At 54.3% G+C, this 26,602-nt stretch overlaps 1 protein-coding gene across 1 annotated transcript in view; it reads left to right on the top strand.

Moving 5' to 3' along the window:
• The window catches only part of CCDC88C (coiled-coil domain containing 88C), a gene marked incomplete at its 5' end in the record, with an annotated part of 111,176 nt that overhangs the window by 75,534 nt on the left and 9,040 nt on the right, over window positions 1-26,602 (top strand). The window contains 14 exons of the mRNA XM_080666508.1: window positions 55-1,095; window positions 3,796-3,923; window positions 4,919-5,060; window positions 5,884-6,057; window positions 7,096-7,257; window positions 8,456-8,733; window positions 9,427-9,570; window positions 11,725-11,911; window positions 13,617-13,762; window positions 16,565-16,654; window positions 18,009-18,247; window positions 23,039-23,227; window positions 24,980-25,048; window positions 26,074-26,142. Coding sequence (XP_080522634.1) covers window positions 55-1,095; window positions 3,796-3,923; window positions 4,919-5,060; window positions 5,884-6,057; window positions 7,096-7,257; window positions 8,456-8,733; window positions 9,427-9,570; window positions 11,725-11,911; window positions 13,617-13,762; window positions 16,565-16,654; window positions 18,009-18,247; window positions 23,039-23,227; window positions 24,980-25,048; window positions 26,074-26,142 — 3,058 coding nt within the window. The remainder of the gene's footprint in view (window positions 1-54; window positions 1,096-3,795; window positions 3,924-4,918; window positions 5,061-5,883; window positions 6,058-7,095; window positions 7,258-8,455; window positions 8,734-9,426; window positions 9,571-11,724; window positions 11,912-13,616; window positions 13,763-16,564; window positions 16,655-18,008; window positions 18,248-23,038; window positions 23,228-24,979; window positions 25,049-26,073; window positions 26,143-26,602) is intronic.

Genomic DNA, 26,602 nt, shown 5'->3' on the forward strand with positions numbered 1-26,602 from the left:
ACCGGAATACGTTCGTGGGGCCACATGTGTCATTTCCATTGTGTTTTCCTGCAGATCAAGGATCTTGAGCAAGAAAAGGATCATCTCAACCAAACGGTGCAGTCGCTGCGGGAGAGGTCAGAGGTCAGCAGTGAGGTCCGCGTGAAGGACATCGAGAAGGAAAACAAAGTCCTCCACCAGACGGTGACGGAGACCAGCAGCAAACTTAGCAAGCTGGAGTCAGAGCGGCAGCAGCTGCACCGGGACCTGGAGCAGGTGAAGGAGAAGGTGGCGCAGGCAGAGGGGCTGGAGAAGGAGATGCACCGGCTGGAGAAGGAGAACGAGAAGCTGGCCAGGGAGGTCACCTCCCTGACGACGGCCACCGAGAAGGTCGACAACCTGGAGCGCGAGAGCCAGGGCCTGTCGCTGGAGAACCGGAGGCTGCAGAAGTCTCTGGACACCCTGCAGAACGTGTCGGTGCAGCTTGCAGGCCTGGAGCGGGACAACAAGCAGCTGGACGAGGAGAACCTGGAGCTGCGCAGGATGGTGGAGGCCATGCGCTTTACGGGCGCCAAGATGGCTCAGATCGAGAGGGAGAACCAGGAGCTTGAGCGGGAGAAGGAGGAGCTGAGGAAAAACGTGGAGCTGCTGAGCACCCTGAGCAAGAAGTCGGAGCGCCTGGAGCTGAGCTACCAGAGTGTGAGTGCCGAGAACCTGCGGCTGCAGCAGGCCCTGGAGCGGGAGCGTGGGGAGCTGGAGGCGCGAAACCAGGCCCTGCAGCGGGACCTCGAGGCCCAGCGGCTGGCCAGCAAGCAGCTGGAGAAGTCCGAGAAGGACAAGAAGGCCCTGGAGCAGGAGGTGGCCCAGCTGGAGAAAGACAAGAAGCTGCTGGAGAAGGAGGTGAATCGGCTGTGGCAGCAGGTGGAGTTCAAGGACACGGTCTTGGACGACATCACCACCAAGCTGTCGGCCGCTGAGAAGGAGAGCCGCGCTCTGGACAAGGAGCTGGCACGCTGCAGGGACGCGGCCACCAAGCTGAAGGAGCTGGAGAAGGACAACAGAGACCTCACCAAGCAAGTCACCATGCACACCAGGACGCTGACGACCCTGGGAGAGGTGAGCGGGGTGCACGCAGCCCCTCTGGGGGGACGCGGGGTTGACGTCTTTGTGCAGAGCAGCACAGGTGTGCCATGAGGGGTGTGCTTCCAGATCGAACTGGGACTGTGTGTCCTCCTTCGATGCCTTCCTTGCTTCTGAACAGGCTGGTGCCAAAAGGTAAGAAGAACCGACTGAAATGCGGCTGTTCTCTCACTGCCCAGAGATAACCCGGACTACAGCTGGCTATTTTATTCCAGCATTCCTTCCATGCGTATCCGTGCACACACACGCACACACACACACACGACATCCATTCTCTGCAGCCTAACCCTATTGTATTCGTTATGCCATTTCTTGTTACATTAAATAGGCTTTAAGCCACAAATAACTTACTGTAATTATTTTTTTAGCATTTAGGCTGTTTTCCATTTTTTCCCCACTATTTTATTTTTTTATCAACCATTTATCCCCATTATGCCCTCTTTCCCCTCCTCCCACCACCCTCCCACAATCACCACACTGTTCTCTCATGTCCATTAGTTCTCGCTTTTTTCTTCTCTGTTTTGCTCAATCCCTCCACCACCATCCCGAACACCCACCCCCCACCAGAGCTGCCTGCCAGCTCTCTATGTATTTTTCTCTATTTTGCTTGGTAGTTCTATTTGCTCATGAAATTCCCATATGAATGAAATAATACGGCACCTGTCTCTCTCTGACTGGCTTATTTCACTTAGGATAATGCTCTCCAGTCCACCCATGCTGTCGCAAAGGGTACAGTTTGCGTCCTTTTTGTGGCAGAGTACTATTCCATTGTGTAGATATACCGACGATTTTTAAGTCACCATATCCTCATCTGGATCCCTTGCTTTCAGTCTTTTAAAATGTTTAAATTCTCCTCCACACTTTCATGCCATAGTTCAGTTCTTAGCCATCTCCTTCTACATTTACTTTTTACTTATGTGTCTCCTCTCCTTCAACGTGGGCTCCGGCCGAGGGAAGGCAGAGTGGACGGGAGCTGTGTGAGGAGAACCCAGGGCTGGGGCCTCTGGGGTTAGAGCTTGGACGTCAGCCCTCCTGGTTTCCTGCGTGGAATCATCCCCGCATCGTGCGGAGGACATCTTCTCCGGCACATCTTTACCCTCCAGGCAGCTTTTGCCTGGCGGGGTGCCGGGGACGGGGGGCGGGGGTGGGAGCGGGGGCGGGCGGGCCTCCACTATGTTAAGTAACACTGGACATGTCCACCTTCACAGATAGATTTCTTTCCTTAGGATTAGCCTAGAAGTATAATTACAGGACCAAAGGGTGTGGATTGTTTTACAGTTTCTTGGTAAATGGGTGATCTGCTTCCCTGGAACCTTCGGCCTGGGCCACTGGGCGTTTCTGCAGCGTGTTAGAGGGAGTACTGCTCTGGTGCAGTTTCACCCGAATGGCCCGACACGGAAGTTGAGTCTCAAGCGTGTCGGAGTTCAGTGTGGCTGTCCCCAGGTGGCCCTGAGTGCAGCGCCTCGGGCACCTGGCTTCTTCCATCCTGGGGCTCGGCCATCCCCTAAGGGAGTCCGCTCCTGGCTCCGCATGTGGCCAGCAGAGGAGAAAGAGAGTGAGTGAGAAAGACCACACACCCTTCACGGGGCAGAATCCAGCCACACGGCTGAACCTAGCGACAAGGGAGGCTGGGAAGTGTGTTCCAGGAAGAAAGGGAAATAGATTTGGTGAGCACGGGTCTCATCTCACGCTCACAAGAGTACAATGCTTGCAGGCAGATGAGCATGCTGCCGACCCACAGTCCCTGCCTCTGTGAGCACGGGTTAGGTTTTGCTGCAGTAACAGACAACCCCAGACTCGCAGTGGATTGCCACATGGAGGCTTCTCACTCACGAGCGTCCACGTGACTCTCCTGGAAGCCTGTTATCTGTACTAGGACTCAGCCGCTTTGATATGATGGCGCCACCATCTCAACACAAGGTCTGGGCGGTTGCCATGGTTGGGGAAAGGCAGCTGGCAGGTTACACACCAGCTCTCAGCTGCAGCTGGGAAGTGGCCCAGGTCATCCCACACACAGCCCACCGGCTGGAACCGGTCACTTGGCGTCACCTAACCGCAGGGTGGCTGGAGAGTTGCCGGTGGAATGAATGGGGAGCACCGTTCTCTGTCACACTGGAGGTCCAAGCCTGCGGATTTGGAGGGGGTAGGCATGCATGCAACTAGCTGTGACACCAGGTAGAAAACTAGCTGCTGGAGAGCTACAAAGAGGTGTGGGAGCAGGTGGACTAGCTACGTCAACCACCTCAATGAGAGGAGCACCCACTTTTGAAAAACAAATCAAAGCCAGTATTTAAAATGAAATCTTCCTCCTTTTTGTGCTTGGGGTTTGTTCCAAATGCTCTGCAACGAGCATTTGAATAGTCCTCCCTAGAAGAGGAGATCATTAGAATGTGAGCCTACTAACCAGAGATCCACGTAACAGTATTTCCAACACACGTTTGGATGTGCGTGGAGCTCATTGGCTCCATCCTGGTGCACGGCCGTGTGGCCTGGTCGTCTGCACCAGCTGGAAGGGTGTGTTCACCCTTCTCTGGAAAGGGGCTCACCCATCCCCTTCAAACCACCTGCCCAGCCCCAGTGACTTGGGAAGGCACTTGCTCAGCCTTCAGAAGAGCCTGCATTCGGCCGTTTCTGCTGGGCTCCTGGCCCATGCTCGTCCCCTCCCTGTTCCTACAGGAACTGGTGCTGGAGAAGCTGAAGAGTCAGCGGCTGACCAGTGAGCTGGACAAACTGGGTCAGGAGCTGGAGAAGGTCGGCCTCTGCAAGGAGCTGCTGCTGCAGGACGACAACAGTGACAGCGACCGGTGAGGACCCTCCCCGTGTGGTCCGCAGGCTCACAGCCCGTGCCCCACCCCCGCGTGCGCCCCGCCCCCACATGCACCCTGCCCCCGCGTGCGCCCCGCCCCGGCTCCAAGCTCTACTCAGTCTTCACAGCCCAGGGCCTGTCGTTCTTCACATCTAGGTCCTCTTCCTGGAGGTTCCCAAGGAGGAGAGGACGGAGACTCTTTTGCCCATAAAAAGGCTACTTTTGTTTTTTTTTAATAGACGATTTTATTTTAGAGTAGTTTCAGGTTCACGGCAAAATCGAGGGGAAGGTATCGAGATTTCCCATATGCCTCTCCCACCATCACCATCGCCCACCAGGGTGGCCCATTTGTTACTCGATGGACCTGCACTGACACGTCCGTAGTTTAATTAGGGACCATTCCTGGTGAGCCTCGTGTGGGCTTGGCGAGATGGATAATGACGTGTCCATCGTTGTAGTATCCATGATGTTTTCACTGCCCTAACAGTCCTCTGTTCCACCTCCTAGTATTTATCCCTCTCCAACACCCCAGCCCTTTAATTTAAAAAAAAAAAAAAAAAAAGCTTATTGCAGCCTTTTCCTGCAGTGCTTTCCTAAATGATCTCATTTTTCAAGGGAATCCAGTGTCTGGGATTTTTTGCTGGACTTGTAACTGACAACATCCGTGTGCTAGAGAATAGCACGGTGACCTTGGGCACGGTGACCTTGGGCAAGTGGCTTAACCTCTCTGAGGCTCAGTTTCCCCTTCTGTAAAAAGCTGGTGATGACTCCTTCCTGCGGTGATGGTTGTGCAACTGCCCAGTGATGTGTGACGGTGTCACAGGCGTGTTGACAGGGAGTCCCGCGTGGGCTCTGGCGGGGTGGTCTGGGCCGCCCGCTGCCCGGTGCCGAGGAACCCGCCTGATGGGGCGGGAGGTGTGGCAGCTGGGAGGTCGGGAGCTCGTGGGTGGAAAAGGCAGACAAATGATACTGTTGCGTCTTTGTATCCTTCAGAAAGTACAAGATCTTGGAGGGCAGGAATGAATTGGCATTAAAGACGACACTGGCCATGAAAGAAGAAAAGATTGTGTTCCTGGAAGCTCAGGTGGAAGAGAAGGCCAGCCTGACCCGCGAGCTGCAGAAGGAGCTCCAGATGGTAAGAGCTGCCGCCAGGGACCGTGCTGGGTCCTGCAGGGAGGTCCCTGCCTCGCCCTCCCCGGTGCCTCGCCGGGGCAGCAGAGGGGCAGCCTGGGCGCCCGTCTCATGGAGCAGGTGTGGGTGAGCCGCAGGGTCAGAGGGAGCCATTTCAGATCATGGCGTCAGGGCTGGACGATCAGAGAGTGAGTCAGGTTTGGGGGAGAGGAGGCGAGATCTGGGGGCCCTGGTGAGAACCTACTGAAACGGGCATGGGGCCCCAGACAGTCTCATGGGCACCCTCCGTGGGACACACAGGTGCACAGAGGCGCGTAAGGATGTGCAAGTCTGCTCCTGGCGCACACCTGCTGTCCACATGCGTGCTGTCCACACACGTGTGCACACAGGCACCCTCCCGTCTCCTTTATGAATCCTTGGCACGTTTCTTGGTTGCGTGATTGGATAAGGAATCTAGAACAAAGCGATTCTAGAGCCGATGGGGGCTTTCTGATTCTAGAGCTGATGGTCCCTCTTCTCCCAGCTCATCTCCGTCTGAGGGAGCGGACCGCCGAGGCTCAGGGAGTGAGGAGACGTGCCTGCCGTGTGGCTAAAGTCAGGCTGGGGCAGGATGGGGTCCCAGGCCCCTGCCCTTCCTGTCATCCTTGGAGGAAGGAGAGCAGGACAGAGGTGCTGTGCACCTCCACCAGAGCTACCGCAGGGTGTCTGTCTCCTTGTCCAGCCGCTGCGGGGGAGGGTGGGTGTGTGTGGGGCCGCGCCTGGCTGCTGCGGGCTCTGCGCCGGCCTCTTCCCATCCCACATCTGCTTCTGTGCTCCTGTGCCCGCAGCTGAAGGAGTGCGAGCTCCTCAGGGAGGGGAAGCACCTGCAGAACTCGCTGAGACACCCTGCGGGGACCTCGCTGGCCGGTCACCAGGAGAAGGAGGGCTGGGGGCCAAGCCACAAGGAGGCCACCATGGAGCTGCTCCGGGTGAAGGACCGGGCCATCGAGCTGGAGCGGAACGTGAGTCGCTGCCCCTCCCCGTCGCTCAGGCCATCCCACTCATCATCCTGGTGACACAGCTCACTGGGGAGGACCCGGATGTAGAATCTGCTGCTGACTTAGCCCGGTCTACTTGGACGCTTCTTGATGTGTCCTGGCAGGTCCTAGGAGCTCGGGGTTCCTTCAGCATTCCTAACGTAAAGGCGTGTCACATTTCCCCACGGTGACCTCCCTCTCCTGCCCCTCAGACCTGGCCTGTCGCTCGTACGCCAGACTCCAGTTCCGTCCCGCTGTGTCGGCACTCTGTGCCGGGGTCGGCAAGCCAGGCCTGGCGCCTGCTCCTGTGAAGAGGTTTTATTGGAACAGACGTGCCCTTGGTTTACCTGTCGTGTGGGCAGGGCTAAGGGGTGGGGTAGAGACCACAGGGCTGGCACCCAAAATATTTACTATCTGGCCCTTCACAGAAAGAAGTTCGCCAATCTATGTCTGAACCCCCGATTTTATCCCACCCTCCCCTCGTCGTATGAGCGGATAGCGATGGTTTTCACCACCTGACGGGTGAGAAAGCTGAGACAGTCCGAGCTTGACCGAGGTCCCATGCTGGTGAGGTAGTCCATGGAGCCTGGCAACCCCGTGCCCCGGCTCCTGGCCAGGTGGCGGCACATAGGAGGTCCTCGTCAGCCCCATGGAGCACGAGCCACCTCGTTGGCTGCAGGCTTGGCCTCGCGTCCTGTGCGAGCAGCTCACCGAGACGCGCCCTCAGGTGTTCACCAGGAAACAGGGAAAAGCATCAAAGAGCAAGGACGCGCTTGCCTCTGCCTCACACTCACACCCCCCGCCCCCCGTTCAGCAGAATCCCTTTCCTGCGTATTCTTTTCTGTCCTGAAAGCACATACCCCCCAAAAAACTAGGTGTGTTTCTTCCCAGTTCTGCTGATTGTTTTTTCCAAGAGAGAACAGGCTCTCACCTTTGGCCCCCAAAGCATCCACTTCTGAGGGTTCCTTACAACTCAAGCACCGTTTGCCAGGGGGTGTCTGACGGCCTCGTGCTTCCCCCTAGAACGCGGCTCTGCAGGCCGAGAAGCAGCTGCTCAGGGACCAGCTGCAGCACCTGGAGACCCAGAACGTGGCCTTCAGCAGCCAGATCCTGACGCTGCAGAAGCAGAGCGCCTTCCTGCAGGAGCACAACACCACGCTGCAGACCCAGACGGCCAAGCTGCAGGTGCGGGGGGTGTCTGGGGGGCAATCCAGGGACCAGCCCTGGGCACGGACACCTCGGAATCAGCAGGACAGAGCACGGGAGAGTTTGGGGTTCTGTGGTGTCCTGTTGGTAACCGGCTCATTGTAGCCTCAGGGTCTTTGACGGTGGCGATGGTTGATGAGCCGGGTTCCGTGAGGGAGCATATGGCTGTGGTCTTGTCTGTTTCCCAAAGTCTCCTCCTGGGAATGTGCTTAGGAATGACTTGGAAAAGAGTCTCTGGGGTCGGCGAAGTTTGGTTCAAGAGTTGACCAGGCTTCTTTACCGTCAGGCCCAGCAGAGCCTTTTTATAGCTACTGTGGGTGTTTCATCTCCGCCAGGGAAGTCGGGTGTGAAGTCGAGAGCGCATCGAGCAGAACTGGGCCACACAGGTTAGGGCGTTGGCGTATAGTGATGGTTAACAGGTGGTGGGAACACGCGTGATCGTTTATTAATGCCGTTCCCGAGAGAAGTGTTTGAAAATACGTAACTCGGGTCAGGGACAGTAAACGGGAAGCCGTTTGGCAAGGAGATTGGGATTTGTTCTATTAAAATAAAATAGGGTCTTAGTTTGTAGTTCTGTTTTTGTTGTCTTTTTGCTGTTGCCGTGTCTTCGTCTGGCTTTGACATCAGGGTAATTCTGGCCTCAGAGTGAGTTAGGATGGGTTTCTTCCTCTTCAATTTCCTGGTAGTTTTGGATGTTGGATGGTTCTGTAAATATCAGGTTAACTTGGTTGGTAGTGTTCAGATATTCTATATCTTTACTGATTTTCTGTGTATTTAATTTTTAATAGCCTTTTAATAGTCGTCCAAGAGGGTACCCAAGGTGCTTATCCAGAGAAAGGGCATCATTGGGCCAAAGAAGGGCACGTGGGGGGGGGGGGTGCGCGCAGACTCAGTTTAGCACCATGTGATACTCCGTGTCTGCCGGACTATCCCCTCACCAGGAGGAGGGCTGGGGGCCGAGCCACAAGGAGGAGGAGGGCTGGGGCCCTTCCCAGCGCAGTTCCTTAAGTGCTGGTAGAACTGTCCTCAGCACAACCCTGAGGGTCCCTGCTATTTTGGTGTCTGCACTTGCCCTGCTCTTGGCCCCCCTCTGCGTGCAGGGGTGCGGGGATGGGGAGTCTGTGGCTCCCTGGGGTCTGCACCCGGTGAAGCATCATCACCTTCTCCCTCACGGCAGGTGGAAAACTCCACTCTGAGCTCCCAGAGCGCCTCGCTCACTGCGCAGTACACGCTGCTCCAGAACCAGCAGGCGGCCAAGGAGAGCGAGCACGAGAACCTGCAGAAGCAGCAGGAGCAGCTGGCGGCAGCCCACGAGGCCCTGCTGCAGGACCACGCGCGCCTGGGCGCGCTCCACGAGCACCTGTCTGCGGAGCACGAGGCCCTCATCGGCCAGCACAGCCGCCTGAAGACGCTGCATCGGTCCCTGGAGCTGGAGCACAAGACACTCGGGGAGAGGTGCGTGCCGGGCTCCCCCAGGCTCCTGCCCCCCTTTTCTCTGGCCCCTCGTGGTTCCTCTGGACCTGCTGCTTCACAGTGAAGAAAAGTGAATGGAACGTCCCCCTCAGGGATGTGGGGTTGGTGCAGCTGGAGGCTGAGGGGCAGGAGGGTCCCTGAGGGGAGAAGGATGTGTCCTGCTGATCCTGGCTCAGGGAAACCATATGTCAGCATTGGGGTCCCTGCTCCCCTGGAAATTCCTGCCCCCTTTCCTCTTCTCTCCCAACCAAGAACAAGGAGGGGATGTTCTCCACAGCTGCCGATGGACAGGGACGTGCCTTACCAGCTTCCAGGCCTTTTCTTCCCTGTCAAAGTCTCAACGTCTGGGCTTCTTTTCTTTTGTTTTGTTAATTTTGGAAACTTTTGAATATATGTCATGGTTCCCAGTGGGGTAACGGAGGGAGGCTGATTTAACAGGGACTGGAAGGGACCCTAGGGACACATCAGGTGGAAGGAGGGGGACTCGGCTCCGGGGCTGGAGGAGACCCCCAGAGCTGGCCCAGTGTCTGTCCCATCTGCCATTCTCCTGTTTCTCTGTCTGGCCCCGCTCCCTGCCCATCCCCGCCTCCCTCAGCTCTGCAGAGAGAAGCCGCTCACGGAGGCTGTGCAGTCTCCTGGGGTGTCCGTTCCTAGCAGGTGTGTTCCCCTCCTCAGGCACGAGGACCTGCTGAAGCACAAGGAGGAGCTGGAGGAGCTGGAGAAGGTATTGACCACCGAGCGGGAGGCCCTGCAGCAGGAGCAGAAGACCAACGCCATTGCCACCAGCGAGAACCAGAGGCTGCGGGGAGAGCTGGACAGGTAACCGCCTCCGCCCCTGCAGCGCATCTGCCAGGTTTCATTCAGAGCAGCTCACTCAGCACCCACTGAGCTAAGCTCAAGCGAGTCTCCTGGTGATGGTGTATCTTTCCCAACCCCGTCATGGGCACAGCTGGACGGTCACAAGGGAAAGGCACGCCAGCTGGTGGCTGGATGGAAGGACAGCAACACTGGGAGGCTGCATTGTCTGGGCTTGGATGGCCTCCCCTCCCACCTTGATGATGGTGGTGATTGTATCGGGCCTGGGCCCCCTCATCCTCTAACACCAGCCATCCCGTGAGGGAGAGACGCTCGGTCCTCGGCATTCACGCATTCCCTATTGGTGAATTCACCTCCTCGCTGAAACGCACTTGAACCCCCAAATCGGTAGCCGTGGCCTTTCGTGGGCCTGTCCAGAGTGCGAGATACTGGAGTCGCCTGATGGGCACGTTTGCAGATGAAGTTGAACAAGACCTTTGGCTCCTGCCTCGTTTCAGCTCTCCCACTGCAAACCCGTGTCCCTTCTGTGGCCCATTGAGTGCCATGGAGTTCTATTTTCGTGCTTTTTGGTGGCGACGTCGCTGTTTGAAATGGCCCCCAAATGGAGTGCTGAAGTGCTGTCTAGTGTCCCCAAGTGCAAGGCTGCGCTGGGCCTCACGGGGAATGAAGGAGCGGCACATGAGGTTCATTTTGGTCCCGGGTGTGGTGCTCTTGGCTGTGAGCATATTACACAGGCGTCTTGATGACGTGGTCGGTTGACAAAAATGTGGCCATAGACTCTCAGGAACTGGCGGGGACAGTTTCCGTGTCCACTAAATGAGTGTTCGCGGTGGCTTGATAGGACGTTATACCGCGAATCATGAGAATTGACTGCACTATTGTTATTCCTTTTCTTAAAAAAAACCACACAGATGAGGAAAGAGGCTCAGAGAGATTACATAACTTGTTCAAGTTCATGCTCCTAGTTAGTGGCCCAGTCAGGATTCAAATCCAGATCTTGTCTCAACCCAGAGGCAGGACCATATGAAGCCTTCCTTCCCACAACCTTGTTTTACTATGTATCGGGGGCTACAAGCTCAGGTGCCTTCGGTGGCCAGGCAGGTCCAGCAGGTGGGGAAGGAGTGTCAGCGTGAGAGCAGGCCCTCCTGGAGAATACACCCCCTGAGGGCTGTCAGCTGGGAGGCAGGCCCGGGCTGCCAGGTCATCTTTTTGTTTATGCTTCCCGCCCCCCCCCCCCCGCCCCCCCGCTCCAGAAGCTAGATATCTTTTTTTAAAAATATATTTTTTATTGAGTTTTTTTTACAGAGAGGAAGGGAGAGGGATAGAGAGTTAGAAACATCGATGAGAGAGAAACATCGATCAGCTGCCTCCTACACACCCCCTACTGAGGATGTGCCCACAACCAAGGTACATGCCCTTGACCGGAATCGAACCTGGGACCCTTCAGTCCACAGGCCGACGCTCTATCCACTGAGCCAAACTGGCTAAGGCGAAGCTAGATATCTAAATGTTGATGTGAAACTTAAAAATTTTTTGAAGTTGATTAATTTACCAAAAAAACTCTGTGGGCCAAACTGGACACATCTATGTTCGAATTGAGTCCATGAGCCTCTGGTCATGTGAGCTTTCTGGTATAAATCTTCCCCCAGGAAACCCAGTTGGATAATTATGATGATGATGATGATGATGATGATGATTTCAGTGGCTTTACATCATACTCAGAAACTCATATTTTATTTATCTCACGAGTTGAAATTAGAAAGGGGATTGGAATTGGGAAGAAGAGCTGGGCATAGACATAGAGTTTTAGAGCAAAAATGTTCTGATTCAGTGTTTTTTAAAAGAGTTTTAATAGAAGAACCCTTTTTTCCAAGTCAGCAGACATGCCAAAGCCTCCCATAGAAAGGACTTTTACAGGGATGCTCCGTTGAAGTCTTGTCCGCGCCTGCCTGTCCTCTCCCCCCCCAGCCCACAGAAGTGTACCTGGGCTAGCCTCCTAGAACCCCAACAGACACAATGTGAAAACTGCTGATTTTGTTCAACCGTCATTTACACACGGGAAAAACTCAGAGCGGTGGTGGTTTGATTAAGGTGCACACCTGGGACGGAGGCTGGGTGTGCTCCTCAGCCCTTGGCCCTGTGGCTCTCCACCCCCAGGGTCAGCTTCCTGCACCAGCAGCTGAAGGGGGAGTACGAGGAGCTGCACGCCCACACCAAGGAGCTGAAAACCTCGCTGAACAACTCGCAGCTGGAGGTGAACCGCTGGCAGGCCCGGTACGATGAGCTGAAGGAGGAGCACCAGAGCATGGACCTCTCACTGACCAAGCTGGACCACCACTGCGAGGTGAGGCCTGGGCGGGTGGGCTCAGGACACTGGGCCTGTGCCCCGGGCGACGGCCTCGGCTCAGCCAGGTCGGAATGAGTCCTCATTGGCGTCTGTGCTCAGAGACCGTGTGTGAATGTCACACAGAGGCCGAGAGGAAGCCAGGGGCATTTGAAGGAGACGAACACTATGACTGGTGGGGTTGCGTTAGAAACACCTTTTACCTGACCTTCGCTTTTTGCAGGGTTGGGCAGTACATGGCAACAGTCAAGTACTGTGTTTTTTAAATATATTTTTATTGATTTCAGAGAGGAAGGGAGAGACAGAAAACATCAATGATAGGAGAGAATCGCCAGTTGGCTGCCTCCTGCACACCCCCCACTGGGGATCAAGCCTGCAACCCAGGCATGTGCCCTGACTTGGAATCAAACCGTGACCTCCTGGTTCATAGGTCGACGCTCAACCACTCACTGAGCCACACCGGCCAGATGCCAAGTACTGTTTTATTTCCGAACCCTGGGCTGAGCACTCTGCTCTGTGCTCACCCGTGTCCTCCCATTTAATTCTCACAATGATGTTGTGAGCTGGGGTACCCATCCTCATCCCTCTTAAGCAGTGTGTTGGACCCCAGTCTGTCTGAAGCCAAAGCTTGCGACTTCCCTGCTACACCAACCGGATGATATTCTAGAGCAGGAGTTGGCCAAGCTCAGCCCAAAATTCAGATCCAGCCCCCCACCTATTTTTATATATCTGTGAACCAAAAATAGCTTTTACAGTTTTTAATGGTTGGGAAAAATCAAAAGAAGGATAATATTTGGTGACGAATGAAAATGATACGCGGTTTAACGTCTGTGTCCAGGAGTATTTTGTGTTTTTTTAACGCAGCCACACCCGTGCATGTACATTTTATCTCTGGCTGCTTTCCTGCTGTAATAACAGAGTTGAATAGCTGCAACAGAGACCACCGCCCTGCCTGGAAAGCCTAAAATATTAACTATCCCGCTTTTTACAGAGGAAGTGTGCGAGCCCCATCTAGAGCAGAGATGTCCAATAGGAATATAATGCAGGCCAGCATACATAATACAGAATTTTAAAAAATGAAAGGAAACAGGTGGGATTAATTTTAATTACATATTTTATTTAGCTGTTATATCTAAAATATCACATGTAACCCCCAAAAGCTTACTAATGAGGTTTTTAAAAAACGTTTTTGATTTTTTTTTTTTTTTTTTTTGAGAGAGAGAGGAAGGGAGAGGGAGAAACATTGATGAGAGAAACATGGATCGGTTGCCTCCTGCACGCCCCCTACTGGGGATCAAGCCTGCAACCTAGGCATGTGCCCTGACCAGGAATCAAACCTGTGACCTCTTGGTGCATGGGACAATGCTCAACCGAGCCACACCAGCCAGACAGCTTATTAATGAGATATTTTTAAATGGTTAAATCCTCAGAACCTGTTGTATATCTTTGCACTTATGGCACATCTCAGCTCAGACTGGCTGTGTTTTCAATGCTCAACGGCCACACGTGGCCAGTGGCTGCCTGATTGGATGGTGTGCTTGGCCATCCCCATGTCGTTGGCTGTGTTGGTCCTTCCCACTGGTGTAGATCATACCAAAACGGCCATCTTTGTGCCCGTGGCCTGTTTCTTCTTCTGGAGGTAGGTTCCCAGCAGTGGAATCACAGGGGCGCCTGGTGTTTGAGACATTGTCCGTGTGTGTTTTAGCTGCTCTCCCGTCTCAAGGGGAACTTGGAGGAAGAAAATCATCACCTCGTGAGCCAGATCCAGATGTTGAATGAGCAGAACCAGAGGCTTCTAGAGCAGAACATGGAGAACAAGGACCAGTACCACGAGGAGCAGAAGCAGTACATGTAAGGGGTGTGGGCTGACCTGTCCACAAAGGGGTCCTGGCTTCCAGCTCCGCGCCTGGGCCTCGACATTCTGGGCAGAGAGCCCCCTGGCACATTAGTGTCCCAAGGACAAGGGGACAGACCACCTTCCCAGCGCATCCTCCTCTCGTTTTCCCTGGAATGGTTCTAGATTTCTGCAAGTAGGGGTGGTTGACTTTTTTTTTTAAATATATATTTTATTGATATTTTACAGAGAGGAAGGGAGAGGGAGAGAGAGTTAGAAACATGGATGAGAGAGAAACATCGATCAGTTGCCTCCTGCACACCCTCTACTGGGGATGTGCCCGCAACCAAGGTACATGCCCTTGACCGGAATCGAACCTGGGACCCTTCAGTCCGCAGGCCGACGCTCTATCCACTGAGCCAAACCGGTTAGGGCAGGGTGGTTGGCTTTTGTTTGCTTCTTAAAGACACTGCCAGACACTTCTTAATCTGCTCTTGGAATTAAGTTCACTTTTTAGAAATATGACAGCGGTAAAGAGAGGTGCCTAGGGGAGGAATTCGGATGGTGGGCTGAGCCCTTTCTGCGCATTTTCCCTTAACAGGCTGGAGAGAGGGTCGTTGGTGCACCGTGGTTGTCCTCCTTCTGCCGACACGACACGTTCCTGGCTTTGGCGTAGGCCCTGCCAGTGACCTGGTGGCCAGGAACTAGTCGGCTGGTGGGATGTGAGCAGAGCTGTGTGCACAGCAGACAGATGTTGGGGAGCTTCATAGAGGCCTAGAAGGAAGCGTGGGGGTGGGAGTTGGGGTGCCGCTGCTGACCCGGATGGGGACAGGGCTGGCCAGTGGGGGGACGTGAAGGTGGAGCACGGGTGGTCTGGGTGCAGGGAAGGTGCAGGCAGTGGCAGGAGGGAAGGCGGCAGGGGGTGGCGCCCAGCTGTGGAAGGCGTCCATGCCCGGCTAAGGAGTCGGGTTCACTGGGAAGTGAGTGTTGATGGGGAGCTGGTCTACAGGCCCAGGAGCTGCCAGAAAGGAGGGCAGGAGGAAGAGCCTTGGTGTTGGAAGCCTTGTGGTTGGAAGTCAGGTAACCCGCGATGCATCTTGAGGGTCCAGGATGGTCTTCCCCCCTCGGTGCCGTGCTGCTGGACTGTCCTTCCTTGTGGTCAGGAATGGCTGGCCATGTGGGACAGAGGGACATGGTCACAGTGACCACGGGGGCACTGTCCCAGCTCCCCGGGGTCATGGGGCTGCTTCACTGTTCTCTCGGATTCTTCTGCTCGTCTACAGCTGGTTGGCCACCTACCCAGGATGTTTGCATGGAAAGCCACACTGTAGTTTTGGGGTAGAAATGACTGTGGCCTGAAGTTGGCGCTCTGTAGTGCAGCGGGTACAAATGACGAGCAGAGGTTGGGCAGGTGCCAGCTAGAAGAGTCGGGGCCTGGGACCCAGTGGTTTTGCATCAGACAGTGTCTGCAGGAGGCCAGGGAGTTGGCAGGCTTGCTGAGCCTGCTCTGATCAGAGTCTTCCCCAGTCCCGGGAGGGTTGTGGCGCCTGCCCTCCGTGAGTTTGAGCGCCTAGGGGTGGAGGGTTGGTCAGAGCCCTATGGGAAAGCGCTCCAGCATAAGGCCAAGCAGCAGGGCTGTGGGAAGAGGAGAACACAGACTATAGAAGAACAGTGCCAAGGGCGCTGGTAGCAGAGCAGGGTGGTCAGGGGCCTAGCAGTTTGCCAGGGATCACTGCTCACTTCACAGTGAACTCTCGGGAAAGCCCTGGTATTAGATGGGACCTCAGCAGCTTCATGGCCGAAGGAGCCTGAGCAGCTGCCTCCATCGGAGGACTTGTTTTCAAGCCAGGAAACCAGGGTCTGAGCTGTCAAGGCCCCAAAGAGGACGAGGGAACAGGCCAGGAGCTGGCGGCCAGCGAGGGGCGCTCGCCCCACCACTCTGGGACCAGACAAAACGAAAGCATGCCGAGCTGTCAGTTTCAGGAAGGCCAGGCTCCCTCTCCCAGGGAGCGGGGTGCCCTCCAGCAGCCCCAGGGTTAAGAGGTGTCTCTGGTCCTTTCTGTGTTTTTGAAAATGTGAACCGATTGCCAACAGAAACGAGATTTTTGCTTCACAATCTGGGTTTCTGGATCCTTCTGGAAAAGCGTTCTGAAGCGGCGTCCGGTTTGCAGGGCCTGCGTTCAGTCCCACGTGGCACCCTGCGCTCAGCCGTGCCGCAGGCCCCACCACTCCCTCTGGTCTTCCCCGGCCCGCTTTGCCCCTCATCTTCTCTGTCTGGCCCCCGGAAGGCTCTGAGTTCACGTCCATGGCAGTGTTACCAGAAACCCAGCATTGGAATGGGCCGAGGTCAGAGGTCTGACTTCGCTGAGCTGACTTTTTTAACCTTAGTGCCCACCTGCCTCACTGAGGGCAGACCTCCCCCCACCACTGAAGGTACCGCTCGTCTGCACCCGCAGGAGCTAGCCTTGCCCTGTGTCTGGCCCCGAGTGCCCAACGTCCTGAGTTGAGCTGGCCGCAAAGTCCTCCAGGTTTCCGACCCCGAGTTTCAGATGGTTGGGGGTTTGTTCTCCTAAAAAGACATGCAGCCTGATCCTCGGCACTTCAGCAGGTCTCCTCCCCGTGTTAGGTTCCCGGAGCCACGTCACATGCTTCCATCTCTTATTCCTAACTCGGCGATCATGGCCGTCATGAGCACCGTGATGTCTGAGCCCCAGAAAAATGCCGGCCCTTCTGGGCCAGGTCCCAGGTTGGGCCGATGAGTCAATTTACGTGTCCTATTTTAAAAACCAGATTGTTTTTTCTTTCTTTTCTATTTACAGAGACAAACTAAATGCCTTACAGAGGCAAAAGGAAAAACTAGAAGAAAAAATCATGGATCAGTACAAGTTCTATGATCCCGCTCCAAAGAAGTGAGTTGACTTAATGGCAGTAACTTAAGCACAGAACAGAAAGCTTGCTCTTTCATGAGTGGGGAAGGTGTAGCCATCCAGAGCAGGGACCAGTTTGTTGGGCCTGCACCTTCCCCTCTATGGCGGGTCCCCTGTGCGCAGGTCTCCCAGCTCTGAAAGAATTTAGAGTTTCTTTCGGTGCTGCCCTCGGTACTCAGGGTTATCCTTCGAGGGATGGCGAAGGCCAGCTGGCCTTGAGCCTGTGGAAGGGGCAGGGGGTCTGTGGTTTGGAGCCACCGAAGCAGGACCATCAGGCTGTGTCTCCAGGTTGCAGGACATAGAACGCCGTGTTTCTGTTTGGGGAAGGAAGTGTGGGCCGGACACCTGGGCCAGCACCCATGGTCTTCAGTCACAGGAACCTCTCGGTCTTCCCTACATTCCTCTGGAGTCTCTGGGCCCCAGATGGCTCACAAACACGTTCCTTTCTGCAGAGCAGCAGCCCCGGTGGGGGGCCGGCTCGGTCCCCAAGGCTGCCGGCCGCCTCCGAGCAGCAGGGCTTCCCCTGGCCCGGGCCTGAGCGCTGGGAGCTGGGCCTTCAGACGGTCCTGTCCCAGCCCGGCCTTGAGGTCATATCACCTGCAAGACCGCTCTGTTGACATCACAGAACCACAGAGTTTCCCACCCTCCGCCTGACCCTTCTGCTGACAGGGAAATGAGGCATGGATGAGGAAATTAAACAATTTGTGTAAGCACGGTACTGTTCCGTGGCAGAGCCAGGATTAGAACCCACATGTGGTTATTCTTGTTCTAGTCGAATGCCTCCATTTCCGATTAGCTGCAATGTATTACCCTTTAAATTCACTGTTTTTATTTCAAACGGCCCACTCTGCCCTGCCCTCTTCCCCCTCACCCAGACTCCTCAAGGCCGGGAATGGGCAAAGTATGCCAGCCTGTGTCACCTATTACTAACTCTAGCTGAAAATGAGGAGGTCCCTGACTCTTCCTGAAAAATGGCATTTTGATGGAAAAGTGCCAACAAACATAGATGAGCACAGCACCCCTTCCTGTACTTTACAGCGATCAAAAGTTGAGAGCTGTATTTGAAGTTCTGTTTCCTGAGAGGCTAGCGTGGGTTCCTGCCACAGCGAACGCTTCTACCGTCCCTGGTCTGTGCAGAATAGCTGCAAATTGTGTTCCACCCCTGAGCCCCACATCTGATGATCGTGGTGCTGGCCAAGAGCACCAGCCTTCTGGACCCCAAATTAACGGCCACTCCCCGGCTGGTGATGGCAATCCCAGCTTGCGTCGGCGCTCCCAGTGACCCACTGGAGGGGCAGTGAGGGTTGGCTGTGTCCTAAAAACCTACTTCTAATAGGAAAAACCACTGGATTGGAGCCAAAGCCTTAGTCAAATTAATCAAACCAAAGAAAGAGGGTCCCAGAGAACGACCGAAGTCAACCACAGACAGCCCTCCCTGGCCGCTGGAGTCCTCAGACCCGGCCTCGCCCAGTACTTCTCAGCCTCCAAAACCACAGCCGGAGCCCCTGGAGGCCACGCCATCGTGCTCGAACTGGGTGGAAGAGCGGGACACCCACAGTGTGCCTGTGGGGAAAGGTAGGAGGGGTGACTTGGCTGCAGGCGGGAAATGAAGGGGAGGACCCCAGGTCTCCTTCGGGGACAGGGCAGCACCAACGAGATGGCGTGCTGGGTGTGCACACGTGTGTAGGAACCCGAAGCGGGAGTGGTCCCCCTTAGGTATGCGAACAACCAAATAGAAAATACAAACCCACGTCAGTGTTGTGGCAGTTTCGTCCCAGAACAATTTAGTTCCTTTAGCATGAGACCCTCACCCATCACATACAGGTAGTGGGTCCTGGAATGTCCATAGCGGATCTCCATACAGTTAGCGCAGAGAGAGCTCAAGATGGTAAATTTTTGGGGTTCCTTGTACCTGCCAGGCCTAGGCTAAGCCATTTCTGGAGGGAGATCCCAGTGCATTTAACACGTGATGGACATGTGCAAGGTCTTCAGCAAGGCCTCGGGGGCTCTGAGCTTTCCTTCCCTCTGAATGGCAGGTGCGGTCTCTTCTCCCACCTTCCTGGCCTTGAGTCCTCCCACCAGGGGGGGCGCTGAACTTGGTCATTTAGGGCTGTCGCTGGGAGTGTGCCAGAGGTTCCGCAATGGATTTCTAGTTGCATGTGCTGCGTGTGTTTCATCAGATCCGAGAAGCTGTCAGTTAGAAGCTGCACCATTATGTGCCCATAAAAAGAAATGAATGGGTGGTGGCAGTGACGATTTTGTCAGAATTGCCACCTAGCCGACAGTGACTGGGAGAGATGCTCGAAGCTGCATCCTGACTTCAGAGATGTAAGGTTTGGGGGTGAAAATGTGCATCTTATAATCGATTAAACAAAGCCCTCATCTTAAAGGTGGTTTCCTTTTTAAATTCACTTTTAAATATCATTGTGTAGATTATTTACCTGTAAACCTGCCCAACATGCCCCCTGAGAAAGCTAAATGTTATGAAGGACACTAGGGCTTTCTGAGGACCAGGGCTGTGCCTGAGACTCGTGTGCTCTCAGCAGCTGGCGTTACAGCACCTGACAGGACCCGGGCCTGTGCCAAGCCGCCTTCTGAGTGTGACGTGTGCACAAGCCTCTCCGGGTGGCATTCACCACTTCAAGTCCTGGTGTGTCACTCAAGATGCAAAAATGAGGTGTGCACATTTTTGCAGCTTGAGTGGGGACTAATGCTTGCATTCCCAGTCTTTACAGCAGGTGAAATGCTCACGTGCAGGTAAATGATAATGAAGCTTTCTAACATTTGTTTTATCTAGAGGGGTTCTGTTGCCTCAGGATTTCATACTGGATCCTTAAATGTTGTGACATCACCTCAACTTGTGTTATTGTCTAAATTAACTGAATGAATATAATCAGCCTAATTGAGTTAGCAAACCTTTCAGAGAAAAAAATTCTTGACTGATCCAAACTGTCATTTGGCTCCATGAATGCGCAGGTCAGTGGTAAATATTAGTAACGGCAGCTGTGCAGTGGTGCTTCCTGGGCTCAGCACCCTTTAGGTAGTTGACCCGCTTATCTATCGCCTTTAGTTCTAACTGCCGGGTGAGGTAGGCACGATTCCTATCACCTGTTCAGAGCTGGGAAAGTGAGGTTTGACAGGGTTAAGCACTGGCCCAGAGAATAATTGTAGGAGCTGGGATCCGAACCTGGGTCTGACGGATTACGGAGCCTGAACTTTAACCCCTGTGAGCACTGCCTGCACTTCAAGCTGCTTTGGTCCCTGAAGATGCTGAACCCGCCTGGGGCCCCAGCATTGAGTAGTGGGTCCTCATCCTGTGGTGTGAGCTGTGGTCAGCAGGTGGCGCTGTGGGGAAAGAAGTAACCGAGGTTCCTCTATGGACTTGAACCCTCAATCAGAAATCATCGGGTAAATCAGTTATGTTCATGTACATGACATCTCAGAAAGTTAGACCAATCGTCTGCTCTGGTCAGACTGTAATTTAAAGACCATGAAGGGGAGGTTTAGAGTAGAGGATGCGTAGGGATCTAAATGGGAATAATTCTTGATGGAGAGGGTGTTTTAGTATCAAAAGGGTATTTTCATTACTTTCAAACTCATCCTGCTACAAGAGGTTATTTAGATGTACAAGAATTATTAGTGAAGAGTTCAAGTAGGCTATTTCATTACAGCAGGCCAGAAACATACCATTGAGTGTCCCGAGGTCTTTGAACAGGAGCAGGAGTTAGTTGTGTGTGAGCCACGTTGTCCGGGAACCTGTCATTAAAACGGATGCGTGAGAAAAGCCAGGTCCTAAATTAATAAACATCTTATTTAATAATCTAACACATTGAAACTGAAAAATGGTCTAACGCATCAGCTCCTAGAGCAGTATAGACTTCTCCTCACATGCCAAGTAAAGCACTGGCACAGGGTGCCACTGAATTAACTAAACGGAGTCGGAGCATAAAGGACTCACCGAGTCCTGATTCTGGTTGTGCCGTGGGTATTGTTTCCATCTCTCCTGGGCTGGGCAGGATTCTGATTCCCAAGTTGTAGCGTCACTTGTTATTATTCAGTTCATTTATTTGCTGTTTTGTGTTTTTTTTTTCCCTTTCTCTCTTGGGTTATCCTGGGGATAACAATTTAGCGACTCGGTGCAAAAAGAGTCCCTTTTTGAGAAGCAAAAGCAAGGACAAAGACAAGTCTCCAACAGCCCCTCCAGCTTTCTCTAAACGCCTGCGGTTCTGGTCTTCCTCTGACATCCCACCCGCCTCTAACTACCCTCCCCCTTTCTCAGAAATTGGAGATTTCTAATCCTTTCCCTTTATCAGTGTCTTCATCATGTACCCTCCTTCATTTCTGAAATTCAAACAAACAAACATAAAACAGTACCTAAAGGCCAGATGACCCATAGCGGACCCCTCCTCCTGACCCCAATTCCAAGCCAAGCTTAAAACAACCAACGTGGATTCTGATTTCAAAAGAGAAGATGAGTTGTCACACCCTCTGGACGGTACTCCAGCACAGCGCAGTGTTAGGGGAGCCTCGGGACAGCCAAGCACAGGCCGTGGGCCAGGATGTCCGTGCTCAGTGAGTCCCCTCCTGGCCGAGTGCTGCCCGCTCCCGCACCTGCAGGCTTGTATGTCATGCCGTGTGTCGCGCAGAACCGATCAGCTGTTGCTATGCTTCCTAAAACGTACGGCCTCTGTAAAGACTTATTTTTAAGCAGTTACATTTAAAACTGCTGCCCTTTCCCCCACTTCCCTTGTCGAGCAGGGGATCGTTGGCTTGTGCAGCTAAGTCCCTTTTTAGACGTGTTCTATGTTTTGAAGAATTTATTGCTGCACTCAAGCATTTGAATAATTGGATGGATGTTGCTGAGCCAGGGTTCAGCCCGGAGTGCCGTTTTAGGACCGTGCTACAGTCCTCTGGCGTCTTGGATGCTGCTGTGAGGGCAGCAGTGGACAGACGGAACATCAGCTCCCAATCACCGTCAGCGCCAGGAGCGCTGGTCCACAGAGGCCTTTAGCTACTGCCTTGCTTTCTGTCTTCAGCCATCCTTGTACCATCTCCATGAGTTTGCCATGTCTGTATCACCTCTGTGATCACTTACATATTGCCCCTTGAATCGACTCACCGTTTCCATTTAACTTTACTTTAAAAGGAAAGATTATCGGTACTGTAAATGGAAAGCCAGTATTGCCATGGAAACAAGGTAATCATCAACGTAAATCCGTGACTGCCGCACTGTTCAGTCAGTTGATGTGGCACTGACTTCGTCTCGTGCACCTGCTCTGGTTCCTGGGCTGCCACGTCCTGGTCCTCCACCTGTCTTCCCAGCATGCTGTTGGAAATGTGTGGTTTCTCTGCCATTGCTGCTGTTTGCTCATCTCCGCCTCTCCTCTGCTCCTCATGTTAACTTCATGCCGTGGCTGCCTGTCCGATTCATCCCACCAGCCTTGAATCTTGCTTCTCATCAAGGTTACCTTTCAAAATCCAAAATGTCCCTTGGTTTGAAGTCGTAAGACTTGGGTGCTTCAAACTTGACCGTGAGTCCAGACATTGAGTGGCTGAGGGTCAGAGGGGTCAGGTCCTGGGAGAGTGTGGAGACGGGTCAGAATCCCGACAGTGGACGTGGCTCTGGGTCCGCGCCCTGGGGCGGCCTGGAGCAGGACGCTGTGCAAAACAGCCTGGTCCTAATGCTTCTAGAACTCCACCCACAGTAACTTCTCACTTGCATTTGGAGAGCCCATCCCCTTTCCTACTAAGAGGTCATTGAAGATCTTTTAGGTTTGTTAATTAGGATTTTATTCAACTTTGACAAGAGAGTATGTTCACGGTAGAAAATTCAGAGATTGCAAAAAAGTTCAAAACCCAAGTTAAAAATCTTATAGTGATGAAGACTTCTTAAACAAATGGTGGTTAGGGTGGCAGTAAACTTTCTCAGATCATAAGGGTGCACATCTTGGACCTTGAGGGCCCAGGCCACAGGTCTCCAGTGGCCCTGAGCAGACATCAGTCAGGGTCTTTTTAAATCAGGGATCTGAGTGACAGTGTTACACAGCAGGCGGGCCCAGGAGTTAATGTGTTGGACTTGTAGCAGCGTTTTGTTGAGCCTCTTGAGTTGGTCCTTTATTTTCCCCAGCTGCTGGGGCTCGAACTGTCATCTATGGTTAGACGAGGGCTGGCCTCCCAGGGCCGCCAGCTCAGGCCTACAGCCAGGCCCTCCCCTTCAGACCACAGCCCGTGAGGCGCGCAGCCCAGCTTTTGTGCCTCCCTGTGCTCTCTGTGCCCTTCTGCCTCTGCTTCTAGGCCTCGGTGTGACCGCCCCACCTTGGCATGGGATGTTGCAGCCCCAATACTCACTGTCCTCCTCTGCCCCAGGCCCTGGGGACCTGGTACCAAAGCGAGGGTCCCCGCATGGAGGCAGCCTTGACCGCACGGATGCCTCCGCTGACTCGGCCACCAAGCCCTGGCCGTCAGAGCTGGGCTCCCGGGCCTGTTCCTCCTCAGCCATCATGACAGCTCCTCCCAGCTCCACCCCCCTCTCCCGGCACCAGGGCCGCACCCAAGGTGAGTCACGTGTCCCTCCACAACCGAGAGGGATGAGGGGCGGGGGCCTCTCAGACTGAGGTGGTCAGCAGATTGATGAAGCTATGGACAGGTTGGGCGTCCCTCGGACACAGGTTCAGACCTCAGCTCTGCCCACGGCGGTGTGACTTTGGCGGATAACTCCACCCTCCGGGGCCCAGGCCTAAGCGGCTCACAGGAATGCCCAAAACCCACCACCACTGCTCAGAATTGGTGGCACCAAGTAGCTCCCGAACGGAGGCGAACCAGAGCTTGGGCTAACATCGGGCAACGTTGGAGGTTTATTCTCCTGGGAGGAGACTTGACAGGGTCTCTGCACCGGAGGTCGGTTGGTAGAGTGGAGGGCAGGTGTCCTAACTGAAAAGCAAGGGTGTTCGGGGAAGGATTTACAAATCGCGTGTCTCCCGGGATGCCAGTAGCCATGGCGTCTGCACCTCAGATGTGATAATGCGATCCTCTTCAAGGCGTCGGATTAGCAGGAGACATTCCCAGCAGGGCAGTCGGGTCCCCTCTTGCCAGGTGAGACCCGTGAGAGTTGAGGACCCAGACACCTGAGGAGAACCCACAACACCAGGGACAAACATGTGAGAGACAACAGGGTCAGCGGGCGTCAGGCAGGGACGTGCGCTTTAAAATGCCGTCGTTGGCATCGGTAAGCGAAGTTGCACGCGTGACACAAGCAGGACGCTATAGAAAGGAGCATTCGGGGGAAGAGCACTTGAAAATTTAAAACGTGCAACAGAAAGGGAAAAATAAAACACTAACACAGAGATTCAGCTTAAAGCTTAGAGATGGGACTATCTGAATACAGCAGAAAGCTGGCAACGATGGCCCGGCGTGTTAGAGATTGACGAGAACAAGAAGGGTTATTGTTTTTCATGATCATACCATCCACTGGACCCTGGAAGCTATGGCATGCATAACCCGGGTTTGACAAGCCAGGACAGACAGGGTCCCTCCCTCAGCGCTGCCTGGGTCAGCTTCAGGACCTGGCTGCTTGTGTACAAATCAGAAACGCCCTCAGAGAATTGGAGCTGCGTGAGCACTGGGCAGCCAGGCGGTCCTTCTGCGCTCCTGGCCAGACGCTGAGAGGAGCTGCTTACTGTAGGGCGTCAGGGGAGCTGTGCCGTGTGCCGGCCGGGCAGCGTGCTCCGGGTCCGTCGTGGGCAGTCAGCCGACGGCCTCCGTCTCCCAGGCTCGAGCAGGAGCTGGGAGCACCACCTCCCGTTGGATTTACAGCGGCCAGTGCGGCTCCCGGCCTGGCCCTCCAGGCTCACCACGGGCTGACCCCGCTAGCGGTCGCGACCCACAGGTTGAGAACCGCTGCTGTAGAGCCTAAGACAATCGGAAAACACAGATATTTACATTAAGATTCATAACAGTAGCAAAATTACAGTTATGAAGTAGCAACGAAAATAATTTTATGGTTGGGGGTCACCACCACATGAGGAACTGTATTAAAGGGTCGCGGCATTAAAAAGGTTGAGAACCACTGATTTAAAGTTAAGTCAGGTAGAAGTCCGGAGTCTGAGGCTGTATCGGCAGGAGAAATGGGGGGAGAGATAGTCCAGGCAGGTCCTAAGGGCACGGTCCACACGTCCCTCCCTCCTCCAGGAGCTGGACACGACCACAAGGCAGGTGCTGGGCCAGGGTCAGAGGTGGCCGTCTGGCAAAAGGCCCAGGTCCCCCTGGATGTTCCAGGTCCCCTGACTCACAGCCTTATGTTCTCCGCAGGCTATAGTTCCGACGACAGCCTCTGTGAGCGGTCCCTGGAGCTCGAGTTCACCAACCACAGGCAGCACGGTGAGTGGTCGGTGCGTGGTGCCCTTCAGCCTGGGTTCTCAGACCTGTTTCCGTCAACCGTGCTTTTCCTTCGAGCTAGGTCGTGTGTGGAAGTCCCACACTCCAAGGAGGTGAAAGTGGAGTTGTTACGCTGGAGTGGGAATGGGGGACCCACAGTTCCTCAACACTCCTTCCCGGCCTCCCCTCGGGGCGAAAGCATGCAGCTTCTGCTTACATCCCTCCCGTGATGGGGAAGTCACTACCTGTCACGTGTCCTTAATCTGGAGGCTCTGACTCCCCTTGCTTGAAGGGAGGTCTAGTGACCCCTGCAGTGAGCACTGATTGCAGGGGGCTCTCTGTCCTCACCTGGATTTTAGTTGCCCAGAGCAGCTCCACGTTGTAAACTTCACCTTAGAAAGTGTTAGAAACACTTGCCATCTGACTGAGGCGCAGTGGGAGTTTCTGCAGAAGGGAAATGGTGAATGATACCAGCCTTCTCAGAAAGCGAGCACTTGCCTTCCTCCTGAGGGTCCCAGCACCCGCTCGGGCACAGACGTCATTGTTCACACGTAGACGGGCACACACTGCCGTGTCCTGGCTCGCGCCCTCACCAGGTGGCACTGTGCTGGTCTAGGCAGTGTTTCCACGTGTGTTCCAGAAAGCTCCATGCGGCAGTAGGGGTGGGCTCCCCCCATCCCCCCAACCCTTCGCTTTCCCAGAACAGCCCTTTTTTTTTTTTTTAATCTATACCGGAGTTCTGCATGAGATTTCCTTTGTGAACGAAATTGTTGGAGGCCACAGCCCCAGACCTCACAGACACAGATAGTACAGGTTGCCGCTCCACATAGCCCACTGCCCGCTGTGCACGGGGCCTAGCACTCGGGTGAGGTGGGACCCCTCCTGGGGGCGTCAGGGGGACCCCAGGTCTGTCCTCCTAGCGGGCGTTCCCCTGGACCGTGGCAGAGTCGCATTGTTTCCGATTGGATGGTGTAGTCTGGGTTAGACTTGTCATCGGCCCTGTAGTTAAGCGCTGCCATTTCCTTCAGGGTCCCGGCCGGGCAGCTTAGAGAGCAGCAGGAACGCGTCCAGCGACAGCTCCCCGCTCAGCCTGAAGGGTAAGTCGGCCTTTCCTCCTGGGCACTTCCCAGTGGACTCGGATCTCTGCTCCGGGCTGGTGCTATGGGTATGACTTAAAAACTGCAACTAGCAGGGTCCTTCCAAGCATGATGCGTTTGCATTCATAGGGCCACTTCCTTCCGTTTGAAGCTGAGGCCTGGAGTTTTCACAGATTTGGGTTCAAAGCCCTCCTCCACTGACCAGCTCTGGGCACCTGGCAAGCCACCCATCCTCCGAGTCTGAGCTCCTTCAGCTTCAGGATGGGGACAGAGCCAGTGGTTCCCGTCCACAGGGGTCAGAGGACACGGGGTGACTGGTTCCTTGACAGTGTTTACAGTTTGTTCAATGGTGCAGAATACAGTTTGCTTACATTGTTTCAAGAGCGATCTAGTGCGGTACCTTACAGCTGTTGGTAATTTAAGCTTCAGCAGAAGCTTTCCACTTTTATCCCAAGTTATT

The sequence above is a fragment of the Plecotus auritus genome, assembly GCF_963455305.1.
Source record: "Plecotus auritus genome assembly, chromosome: 1".
Taxonomy (NCBI): Eukaryota; Metazoa; Chordata; class Mammalia; order Chiroptera; family Vespertilionidae; genus Plecotus; species Plecotus auritus.